Source organism: Trachypithecus francoisi, unplaced genomic scaffold, assembly GCF_009764315.1.
Source record: "Trachypithecus francoisi isolate TF-2019V2 unplaced genomic scaffold, Tfra_2.0 Lachesis_group1, whole genome shotgun sequence".
In the NCBI taxonomy this organism is placed as follows: domain Eukaryota; kingdom Metazoa; phylum Chordata; class Mammalia; order Primates; family Cercopithecidae; genus Trachypithecus; species Trachypithecus francoisi.
Genome location: NW_022681454.1, coordinates 55,536,016 through 55,548,817, shown reverse-complemented (window position 1 = coordinate 55,548,817; position 12,802 = coordinate 55,536,016). Strand labels below are relative to the sequence as shown.

Here is a 12,802-nt window from a genome sequence, read left to right as displayed (position 1 = left end):
ATGCTTCTACTCAACATCATATGAATTATCCTACAGTCAGTGCATTAAAATAAGAAAAAAGAAATTAAATATGTAAGAATTGGAAAAGAAAAAAAAAAACAACATAGCATTATTTCAGATGAAATGATTACTGAATGTAAAACTCCAAAAAATTTGCAGGTAAGTTTTTAGAAGAATGAGATTTTAGCCAAGAAGGCTTACTATAAGATTAATTTTAAAACAAATAAAAAACCAATTGTATTTCTATGTCCAACAGCAAATAGGAAATGGGCAAGAAAAGAAAAAAAGAGAAAGAAAAACCTTAAAAAATAAAACAGTTGGCCAGGTACGGTGGCTCATACCTGTAATCCCAGAACTTTGGGAGGCAAAGGAGGGTGGATCACTTGACGTCAGGAATTTGAGACCAGTCTGGCCAACATGGTGAAACCCTGTCTCTACTAAAAACACAAAAATTAACTGGGTGTAGTGGCAGAAGCCTATAATCCCAGCTACTCAGGAAGCTGAGGCGGGAAGATTCGTTTGAACCCGGGAGGCAGTGGTTGCAGTGAGCCAAGATTGCGCCACTGCACTCCAGCCTGGGTAACCGAGTGAAACTCCGTCGCAAAAAAAAAAAAAAAAAAAAAAAAGTAAAAAAGACAGTTGTGGTTTACAATAAAAACAAAAAAAGTATAAAGTACCTAGAAATAAGTTTAACAGATGTACTTGATTGGTGTAGAAAGCTGTAAAATTTTACTAGAAGATATTAAATAAATGGACAAAGAGCCCAAATTCATGAATGGGATGATTCAATATAATTAAGATGTCAATTCTTCCTAAATTGATCCAGTCAGTCAATGCAATTCCAGAGTTCAAACAGAGTTTTTCATGAAATTTAACAAGCTGTTTCTTATGTATGAGGAAGAGCCATGGTGCCCAAATTGTCAAGACACTGCTAAAGAAAAATGTGAGGGGACTTTCAAAACCAAATACCAAGTTTTAATATAAGGCCATAATAAGTAAGACAATATGCTAATTGGTATAAGGTTAGACAAATTGACTACTGGAAAGGAATAGAAATTCCCAAAATAGACCTAGACATAGTTAATATATAAGAGAAGTGACTTTACTGGTCAATGAGAAAAGGAAAAACTATTCACTAATGATGTTGAGACAACTGGTTACTCAAAGGGAAAAAAACAAAATTAAATTCCTCCCTAAATTAGACCCCTCAATACTATATTTAAAAATCAGCGAGGGGGCGTGCGCGTGCGCAGGCGACGAGCCGAGGGACTAGGCAGAGCCGTGGAACTGCCACCAGGTCGCTGTCGGTCCACGCCGCCCGTCGCGCTGCCCGCCCGCTGAGCGTCCGCCGCCGCCATGGGAGTGCAGGTGGAAACCATCTCTCCAGGAGACAGGCGCATCTTCCCGAAGCCCGGCCAGACCTGCGTGGTGCACTACACCGGGATGCTTGAAGATGGAAAGAAATTTGATTCCTCCCGGGACAGAAACAAGCCCTTTAAGTTTATGCTAGGCAGGGAGGAGGTGATCCGAGGCTGGGAAGAAGGGGTTGCCCAGATGAGTGTGGGTCAGAGAGCCAAACTGACTATATCTCCAGATTATGCCTATGGTGCCACTGGGCACCCAGGCATCATCCCACCACATGCCACTCTCGTCTTCGATGTGGAGCTTCTAAAACTGGAATGACAGGAGTGGCCTCCTCCGTTAGCTCCCTGTTCTTGGATCTGCCATGGAGGGATCTGGTACGCCTCCAGACGTGTGCACATGAATCCATGTGGAGCTTTTCCTGGTGTTCCACTCCACTCTGTATAGACATCTGCCCTGACTGTGTTCTGTCACTCAGCTTTGCTTCTGACACCTCCGTTTCCTCTTCCCCTTTCTCCTCGTATGTGTGTTTACCTAAACTATATGCCATAAACCTCAAGTGATTCATTTTATTTTGTTTTCATTTTGGGGTGAAGATTCAGTTTCAGTCTTTTGGATATAGGTTTCCAGTTAAGTACATGGTCAAGTATTAACAGCACAAGTGATAGGTTAACGTTAGAATAGGAATTGGTGTTGGGTGGGGGTTGCAAGAATATTTTATTTCAATTTTTTGGATTAAATTTGAAATTTTTATCTATTATATATTAAACATTCTTGCTGCTGCGCTGCAAAGCCATAGCAGATTTGAGGCGCTGTTGAGGACTGAATTATTCTCCAAGTTGAGAGATGTCCTTGGGTTAAATTAAAAGCCCTACCTAAAACTGAGGTGGGAATGGGGAGAGCCTTTGCCTCCACCATTCCCTCCCCATCCTCCCCTTAAACCCTCTGCCTTTGAAAGCAGATCATGTTCACTGCGATGCTGGACACTACAGGTATCTGTCCCTGGGCCAGCAGGGACCTCTGAAGCCTTCTTTGTGGCCTGGCTTATTTTTTTTGTTTTTATTTTTTTTCGTCCTGTGGTTTTTGTAATGGACTTTCAGGAATTTTGTAATCTCATAACTTTCCAAGCTCCACCACTTCCTAAATCTTAAGAACTTTAATTGACAGTTTCAATTGAAGGTGCTGTTTGTAGACTTAACACCCAGTGAAAGCCCAGCCATTATGACAAATCCTTGAATGTTCTCTTAAGAAAATGATGCTGGTCATCGCAGCTTCAGCATCTCCTGTTTTTTGATGCTTGGCTCCCTCTGCTGATCTCAGAGTTTCCTGGCTTTTCCTCCCTCAGCCCCTTCTCACCCCTTTGCTGTCCTGTGTAGTGATTTGGTGACAGAAATCGTTGCTGCCCCCTCCCCCCAGCACCATATATGAGTCTCAAGTTTTATTATTGCAATAAAAGTGTTTTATGCCGGCTTTTCTCAAAAAAAAAAAAAAAATCAATTACAAGAGCCACACACAGTGGCTCACATCTGTAATTTCAATACTTTGGGAGGCTGAGGCAGGTAGATCACCTAAGGTCAGGAGTTCGAGACCAGCCTGACCAAGATGATGAAACTCTGTCTCTACTAAAAATACAAAAACTAGCTGAGTGTGGTGGTGAGAGCCTGTAATCCCAGCTACTCGAGAGGCTGAGGCAGGAGAATTGCTTGAACCCAGGAGGCAGAGGTTGTAGTGAGCAGAGATTGCACCATTGTACTCCAGCCCGGGCAACCAGAGCAAGACTTTGTCCCAAAAAAAAAAAAAAAAAAAAAAAAAATCAATTACAAATGAATTAAAGAATTAACTGCAAAGAGCAAAACCTCAAAACTTTGACAAGAGAATATATTTCTGATTTGGGAAGGGCAAGATTTCTGTTATTAACAAGACACAAATGAACTAAATACAAGAGAAAAGATTTTAAAACTGAACTACATTAAAAATATCAAATCTGGCCGGGCATGGTGGCTCACACCTGTAATCCCAGCACTTTGGGAGGCTGAGGTGGGAGGATCACCTGAGGTCAGGAGTTTGAGACTAGGCTGGCCAGCATGGTGAAACCCCGTCTCTACTAAAAATACAAAAATTAGCCAGGCATAGTGATGCACGCCTGTAAATCCCAGCTACTTGGGAAGCTGAGGTAGAAGAAATGCTTGAACCCGGGGGGGGTAGAGGTTGCAGTGGCCGAGATTGTGCCACTGCACTCCAGCCTGGGTAACAGAGCGAGACTCTGTCTAATATATATATATATATATATTCATTAAAAAGATACAAGAAAACAAAAGGAAAAGCCACGGAGTGGGAGAAGACACTTATAATGCAAAATAGAAAAAAGAACTCCCCCAATTCAGTAAGAAACCATCGAATAGAAAATAGGCAAAAACATCAACAATAATTTCAAAGAAATATAATGGCCAACAGACACATGAAAAAATGCAAAATCTTATCAGCAATTAGGAAAATGTCAATTAACAGAACAGTTAGAAACTATTTCATACTCAATAACTGGCAAAACTTAAAAATCTGACAATATCAAGTGTTGGAGAAAAGACTGAAAATGAAAACTGTATAATTTTAAGTAGTATCTTTTAGTACAACTACTTTGTAAAACATTATGGCATTGCCTAAAAAACCTAAGGATGTACAGACCTCTACATCCCAATTCCACTCCTATGAAGTATATCAGAAGACATGTATGAGAATGTTCATGGCTGTACTACTTATAGTAGCCAAAAACAAAAATGGAAGCAACCTAAATATCTACAGCAGAATGAATGAATTATAGCATATTCAGGTATCAGAATACAATACAGCAGTAAAACAATGAATTGTCATTAGATGTACGCATCAACATGGCTGAATCATAAAAACATAATGCTGAATAAAAACCAAGTCATAGGCCGGGTGTGGCGGCTCACGCCTGTAATCCTAGCACTTTGGGAGGCCGAGATGGGTGGATCATGAGGTCAGGAGATTGAGACCATCCTGGTTAACATGGTGAAACCCCGTCTCTACTAAAAATACAAAAAAATTAGCCGGGCGTGGTGGCAGGTGCCTGTTGTCTCAGCTACTCGGGAGGCTGAGGCAGGAGAATGGTGTGAATCCAGGAGGTGGAGCTTGCAGTGAGCCAAGGTCACACCACTGCACTCCAGCCTGGGCAACAGAGTGAGACTCCATCTCAAAAAAAAAAACAAAACAAAAAACAAAACAAGTCATGGAAAATTACATTCAGTAGGATTCCATTCATAAAAAGGTTAAAACACCTTTAACAGATGCATACATAACCCCAATACCTAAATTCAGGATAGCAGTAACATCTGGGAGAAAGACGTAATCGTGAAAGAAAATGCAGGAAACATAAAAGGTATACGGTATCTATAATGACAAGGTATGATTGTGGCTATTTCCCCATAATCTCACCAATAGGGCTATTTTGTCAAATTTTTTGAATGCTTCCAATCTGACAGGTGAAAAATGGTAATTGAATATAATTTCAATCTGTACTATTATTATGCATAAGGCTGATCAGGTCCAATTTTAGACCTCTTTGTATATCATCTGGTATGAACTATTAATATGTTCCCTACTAGACTGTTCTTTTTCTTATTGATTTTCAGAAGCTCACATACAACACAAAAATAAGTATTTTGTCTCCTATATATATTTTCCCAGTGCATTTTTTTAAAAAGGTATTTAAAATATTGGCTAATAGGAGAACAGCTATTCATTTAATTATTTTCTTTAAAATGTATGTTAATTACTCTTTTATATTATACTTCAAGAATAAAACAAATTTACAAAGTAAGTCTTCCACTGACATGGTCCATAAACGGACCAAATAATTCTTGGAAGAAAGCTAGAAATTTTCAAAATTAGTGAGGTCCTACATATTTTTATGACCTGGGACATCAATTTTTGTTGCTCAAGGATAACTTGTTGGCCCACATGTCTGATAAAGTATTGCCTTACACCTTAGGACATGAATTCTAAATTATTTTACAATAACTGCATGAGAGTTGCTTTTACTTATGCCTTTTCTTCATAAAATTAATACATTTTTATTTTTCTAAGTGACTTCACAGAACACTTCCAACTTACTAGATTGGCCATGTCTGTGTCTATAGTTTTAAAATTGGCCTTCTTATCCTAATTCCTCAAATAACCTACTCTCCACACTCTCCTCAAATCTCAAAATAAAATTTCTAAAAATTAGCTTGTTGAGCCAGCATGACCCAAATCATTACTAAAATTTCAGTATCTGAGTTTCAAAGGAAGAAAAGGAAATAGAGAAAAAAAACCTCCCAGTTTCAAGACAAAATGTCTCGGAAGCAGTTCATTCTCATTGTTTCTTTTAACTATATCACAGTGCTATTTCAAATGTTCCATTCCATTTTTTTTTTTTTGACACAAAGTGCCATAATATGGTAAGACTGACTTTGAAATTATTTCAAATTTTACCTTCCTAAGAATATAAAACTACCATTCTTTAGCAACACTGTATCCCTTAAATTGCTTCAAAAGCCACTCCTGCTACTACCATCTTAAACTTTTTAAAAGGAAGAGATCTGGTTTCCTGGATCACCTTGGAAAGTGGCACTGACAAAAAACTAAATAGACTCTCGTTTAGAAAAGGGCTATGTATAGGTACTTACCATATAACAAATTGAAATTTAATAAAAAAGAATTTATCCACAGGCATAAACAAAGCTAAGTTACAGTTGGTGAAGCAGAGCTGGTGTCTGACTTGACAGATTTCAAAGAATGTAAATCAGTAGACAAAAGGCCACTAGAATGGAAGGCCAGTCAAAGACAATTGTTTGGAAAACTATCATTTTAACTAGAAAAACTGAATGAAGGACTAAGATAATATTCAAAATTACTCATTCAGTTGATACTTAGTACAAATTTTCTGGAAACATGCTTGTACTTGAGATAATATGAAACAGAGTTATGAAAGAGTAAGAAATACTAACAGTTGCTTTTTCAGGAATGTTTCTAATACAAAGGGTAAGTCCACTGGATTCAACAGTAAATTATTTGCCTAGCGTGGTGGCTCACGCCTGTAATCCCAGCACTTTGGGAGACCGAGGTAGGCGGACCACCTAAGGTCAAGAGTTGGAGATCAGCCTGACCAACATGGAGAAAGCCCCGTCTCTACTAAAAACACAAAAAATTAGCCGGGCATGGTGGCGCATGCCTGTAATCTCAGTTACTTGGGAGGCTGGGGCAGGAGAATCATTTGAATGTGGGAGACAGAGGTTGCGGGGAGGTAGAGGTTGCGGCGAGGTGGAGGTTGCGGCGAGCCGAGATCGTGCCATTGCACTCCAGCCTGGGCAACAAAAGCGAAACTTCATCTCAAAAAAAAAAAAGTAAATTATTCATTTGTCATTGATATGCTTTCTATCAATATCAGGAAGAAGAAAATAGCTGCTAGTGAGGAATAGACTTGTCCCCTACTCCAACTCTAGCTGAATGGCTATCTCAACTATATAAGAATGAGATTGAGCATAAAGAAAATGAGGCAAAATGTCTCAACAGTACAATTTCAAATGTCTTGGGTTAATCCTCAATCCTCAGGAAAATATTTTAGATATAAGTATTCTCCCTCTCTACTTCATATGTGATTTTAAAAAATCAATAAAATCTTACAGAGAAACTATAAACACAAGATTCAAACCATTCATATAATTGTCTAATTTATGAAACTGAATAAGGAAACCTAATTATCATATGTTATTTCAACCAATAATATCATCATTCTTTCTATTCTTATTCAAATTTCATTCTTAATGATCCATTATATGACCTAAGCAAATGTAGGCAGAAGATTATCATGGAAACTGAAATAGTCTTTTAAGGAGGAAAATAAAATCTATGAAAGTGTATACTTTACAAGGCTTTGACTGATGTTTATTCCTCATGAGCACAGAAGAAAATGTTTAATACAGAATATTTGTATTTGGTCCTATTAATTCATAAACTCTTATATGCTATGCCATAAGAGAAAATTATACAAATTTCAATGTTTCTATGAATTGAGTGTGCCTTTCATCCCAAATTGACTGAGAAAGACAGTCAGAGAAGCATGCATTTTGGATTAACACATGTTACTTAGAATAATTTACTTAACAGGTATAGCTAATTTTACTATTATAACGTTTTCTCTCCTATAATCACATCAATGCTATTTTATTTAGTCAAAAACTAAACATGAGGCATTCTGGCTGAGGTTTAGACTATTATTATGTAAAGTAATTCCTTTTTTTTTTGAGATAAAGTTTTGCTCTTGTTGCCCAGGTTGGAACGCAATGGCGCGATCTTGGCTTCCCGCAACCTCCGCCTCCTGGGTTCAAGCGATTTTCCTGACTCCCAAGTAGCTGGGATTACAGGCATGTACCACCACACCCAGCTAATTTTGTATTTTTAGTAGAGACTTTAGTAGGTTTCTCCATGTTGGTCAGGCTGGTCTCAAATTCCCGACCTCAGATGATCCACCCGCCTCGGCCTCCCAAAGTGCTGGGATTACAGGCGTGAGCCATCACACTCGGCCTAGTATTCACTTTTTTTTTTTTTTAAGTGTTAATTTAAATTATCTCTTCTAAGAAATTTCAGTTTTACAGAAAATTAAAGGTAAGATATAAAAACCAAAAAATTGGCCGGGCGCGGTGGCTCAAGCCTGTAATCCCAGCACTTTGGGAGGCCGAGATGGGCGGATCACGAGGTCAGGAGATCGAGACCATCCTGGCTAATACGGTGAAACCCCGTCTCTACTAAAAAATACAAAAAAAAAACTAGCCGGGCGACGAGGCGGGCGCCTGTAGTCCCAGCTACTCGGAGGCTGAGACAGGAGAATGGCGTGAACCCGGGAGGCGGAGCTTGCAGTGAGCTGAGAGCCGGCCACTGCACTCCAGCCTGGGTGGCAGAGCAAGACTCCGTCTCAAAAAAAAAAAAAAAAAAAAACCAAAAAATTTTCCCCTTACAAGTTTGTTAAAATGATGGCACATACTGAAATCTTCAAGTTCAATTTGATACATAAAGAACTACTTTTCTTTCAAGAGAAAGCACACGTAGTCACATTCTCAAAATCATACTAAAACTTAACTTTTAATTTAAAGACCAAAATGCTCTTTCAAAGGATCAGAATACCTGAAAACTGTTTAAAAGTCACTTACCTTTCAAACCTAGAGTTTGTAGCTGGAAGAGCCGACCAAGTTCATAAGGCAAAACCCGTAACAGATTGTTATTTAAAAGCAATTCCCTGTTTTTTAAAAAAATAAAAATTTAGTTTAATATACTAAGTTTTTTAACATCTGTATTTGCCATTAACGCTCCTTCTAACATACTATGAGTGATTGTTTATATTCAAGGCACATTTCTATGTGCTCATCCAAAAACATTGTACAATATAAAATTACTATGAAATGTGTAATTGCCACTACTATTAACAATGTTTCTATTTCTATGATTTACTCATTCTCTAGCTCACATTAAAGTTGGAGGTGTAGGAACTGCATTATCATTCTCAGGCTAAATCTACCCCCTTTTTTCTCACCAAAAATGCCTGTCAAATGCAAATGTGACAGATATCTTTAGTATCTAACCAACAGATATCCTTGAACCCCATCTAATCAATAGAAAAAAGTACAAATTTTTACACAAACTTCAGGAATAAACTGTAATTAGTAGCCAATCACCTATACCTTAAGTAACTGAATACTACTCTAATCATATCAAAATACTAAGAAAACAAACCAAAAAATTAATAAAAAGATTAATAAGAAACAGGTGAAGTATATTAAAGAAAACGAAAATGTGAAAAGATGAAAAAAATACTATGATCGACAATTACTGACACGAAACATAAATATTAAAATAAAGCATAGATAGTACAGACAAGAATAGGACAGCATAAATAAGATCTAACTTTATGACTGTGAAATTTTGAGCAGACTATAGGAAAAAAATAGCACCATCATTAGTGGATGACCAAAAGTAAAAAAAGCAAGTAAAGGATAGTGAAGAACAAGATTTTAAAACAATGTTTAAGTTTAAACATGTGACGGCAGTTTTTAAAAATTATTACTCAACAGATAATCGTTGGAAACATTTAGATAAGATCTTAAAATTTCCTGTAAAATTTTTTCAGGATTTCTTTAGGGAATTTTTAAAGAATCCCTAAAAATTAGAAATAAATCCTGTTCATCGGGTTTTAAGGTTTCCTTAAGGAGTTGTATTATGAAATACAAATATACTTTGACTCATATAATAGAGATATGTTCTTATCAGTTGTATTCATCAGCAAAACTTCATTTTTCAAGTATTTCTGATCAGTCTTATCACATCGGATAATGAGACTTACTATTTTACCTCACCCCACCTCAAGTTTGTCAAGGAAACTGGTAATACAAGTACACTCTAATTCAGGACCCTCCAAATTTAAAGAAAGGAAAAGAAATGAATAACAGAGGCCAACTCAAGCACTATGCTTAGACAGTTTATATAATTTGATAGTTAAAACACATAGAAATCCTACAATTGAGTAACATCCCTAATTTTCTTAAATTTAGAATTTTATATAGTGAGTCATGTCTGTATTACTTCCTCACCTGAGAGACACCATGTTTCCTAGTTCTGCTGGTAAACTTCTGAGTTTATTGGATGACAGATCCAGGTAAACCAGATTATGAAGCTTGGCAATATCAGGTGGAATGCGACTAAGGTAATTGTCATTTAGGTGCAGCGCTGTCAAGTGTGTCAATGACCAAAGTGATGTACTTAGGCTCCGCACTCTACCTAAAAGGCAAAATACTGAAGTGTAAAACCCCAGGCCCAAGATGACACCTAAACTGCAAGGGCTAAAAAGTGGTAAGAGTGGCTGCAAATATACATGGATATTGTATCTCTGACATTTTAGTTTTTCATTTAATGCATTTGATTGCTTCCAAACACGCCTGGCCCTCCTTTACGTTCATGCCACTTTCACATGACAACCACTCTTTCTCATGAACCTTCCATGTATTAAATGAGAAGTGGCAAAATGTGGAAACCGTTGGAGTTTAACTGAGTAGTTCTCAACCAGAGGCAATTTGGTTTCCTCAAAGGATTTGGAATGCCTGGAGACATTTTTAGTTGCCACAACTGAAGGGGTACTACTGCTATCTAGTGAGCAGAGGCCAGGAATGCTACTAAATATCCCACAATGCACACAACAGCCCTCCACTATTATTCAGCTCAGTGTCAGTAGTGCCAAGGTTAAGAAACCCTAGATTAACTTAGTAAGATCGGCTCATATTCATTCTTTTGACTACCAATCATCCATCCACCCAGTTACCTTTTAGCTAAATGTGCAAGTAATTCTTGCTATTGACATTACATTACAATGTGGGGTTTAACTCTTTCAAATGAATGCCTACTGGGGAAAAAATGGCACTTTATATATAATCTGTATTATACCAATTCATAAAAGAAAAATAATACTTATATTTTTAATAAACTTTAAATTTTGTAGTAATTTTAGATTTACAGAAAAGTTATCAAGATAACACAGAGAGTTCCTATATATCCCTCCTTCAGCTTCCCTAACATTAGAATCTGCATCATCACCATTGTACAGTTGTCGAAACTAGGAAACCAACACTGGTGCATTACTACTAACTAAACTCTAGACTTTATTTGGATTTCACCAGTTTTTATACCTTTTTATTCCAGATTCAATGCAGGCTACCATTTTGCATTTAGTTACATCTCCTTAGTCTCCTCTGGTCTATGACAGTTTCAGCCTTGTTTTACATGACAATGACAATTTTGAGTATTAATCAAGCTAGGTATTTTGCACAAGGTCCTTTAGCGTGAGTTTGTCTGATGTTTTTCTCATTATTAGACTGGAATTATGAGTTTTTAGGAATCACATTTTATTTTACCCAATCCCAAACAGGTAGTAAGGTCCTATCACATAGTTATTATAATTTATTAGAATAAATAGACAGCTTCCAGGTTTTCTTCTTTGCCGACACTGAGATAGGAGGGGCCAAGATTTCAATTTGCAAACATAATTACTCTGAAATAGCCTAAATGAAATCTATTATATCAAAGAACCTAGTTTTACTTAGAAACTAAACTCCCAATATCCTCAATTCCAGATGCCTGCTCAATGTAATTAATCTCAAAGAATGGGAACAAAGATATTCAGTCACACATAAAACAGATAAATTAAACACTAGTATCTCAACATCTTGTAGCTTTTCAACTAGTCTAATTAAAAATGTACAACAAAAAATATAGCAATACTCAACTTTTTTATTATCACTATTACATGCCAGATTAAATGCTTCAGATTCCACTCACCCGAGATTTCTAATTCTGCCCAGTGAGATTTTTTCCCATTGGCTACCTCCTCTGCTGACATGATGGTATAAATTCTGCGAGGATCTGGAGGATCATATTTTTCCTTTGGCATCCCTATTAGTCTGTTTAAAAAAAGAAAAAAAAAAGGAGATCAACAATTATTATAGTCTTACTTTAAAAAAAGAGAAAATAAGATAGGGTAAACTCCTTTTCTCTCCCCATTACCAGTCTAGTAAGTCATTTTATACTACAAATTCTCACTTGCAGAAAAAGAAAACACACACATTATCTGCAGTATGCTAGGATCTTGCAGGAACTTATTATCAGATGCCTCAGGGAAAATGCAAATAAGCAACAGCACCAGACTTTGCAATGAACATCATGGTTGCTTCCTGACCCCTTCCCTTCATTTAGCTGTACTGCTTTCCCAAGTAGGAGTTTCCAGAATGGACTCTGACTAGTCTAACAGAATCAGTAATTCTATTCTCCTTTCCTCAGTGATATTCAGATATACCATGCCTAAGACAATCAGCACATGACATTCCCCTTGCCACAGAGATTTAGTTCAGGAGTATCTAATAATCACAAAACCGCAGAACTCTTTCTATGTTTATAGGAAAAGCAGGCTTCTCTCTCCTGCTGGTCATAAACAAAGAAGAATACAGCCCAAATTGCTGTTGGCAGCCATGCAACAACAATAAGGAAAGTCAGCCATGGAAGGCAGAGTCTGGAAAACAGAAAAACAAAGGCAGAGTCCTCACTGAATCACACCTGTAGCACACCCAAATGCTGGCCTTTTCTGATACACAAGCCAATATAGTTCCCTTACTGTTTAAGCTAGTTTGAATTGTATTTTCTGTTACTACTAATCAAAAGTGTCCTAATTAGTATGAGTACATATCTTAGTTTGCCTGGGTCAGTCTTGGTTTATATCTGTTGTTCTGAAGCAATTATTATTACCATCCCTTTTCATGCTCAAAAGAGTCCAATTTGGATGAGTTACATGGTCACCCTAATCAAAACTAGTATACTCATGTCGTTTAACAAAGATATGTTCTGAGAA

At 37.2% G+C, this 12,802-nt stretch overlaps 2 protein-coding genes across 9 annotated transcripts in view; one reads left to right on the top strand and one right to left on the bottom strand.

The window, feature by feature from the left end:
• CNOT6L (CCR4-NOT transcription complex subunit 6 like) overlaps positions 1 to 12,802 on the bottom strand; it is a 109,896-nt gene that overhangs the window by 48,935 nt on the left and 48,159 nt on the right. For 7 of the 8 annotated variants that reach the window (XM_033214337.1, XM_033214335.1, XM_033214340.1 and 4 more), the window contains exons 2-4: positions 11,740 to 11,861; positions 10,002 to 10,188; positions 8,568 to 8,653 (exon numbers count right to left, since the gene is read on the bottom strand). In XM_033214337.1, coding sequence (XP_033070228.1) covers positions 8,568 to 8,653; positions 10,002 to 10,188; positions 11,740 to 11,851 — 385 coding nt within the window. In that variant the 5' untranslated portion in view covers positions 11,852 to 11,861. The remainder of the gene's footprint in view (positions 1 to 8,567; positions 8,654 to 10,001; positions 10,189 to 11,739; positions 11,862 to 12,802) is intronic. The other variant, XM_033214342.1, reaches the window with a different exon arrangement.
• Positions 1,238 to 2,855, top strand: LOC117085435 (peptidyl-prolyl cis-trans isomerase FKBP1A-like). The gene has a single exon (XM_033214343.1). It carries the CDS (start codon positions 1,357 to 1,359, stop codon positions 1,681 to 1,683), a length of 327 nt encoding a protein of 108 aa, XP_033070234.1. The 5' UTR covers positions 1,238 to 1,356; the 3' UTR covers positions 1,684 to 2,855.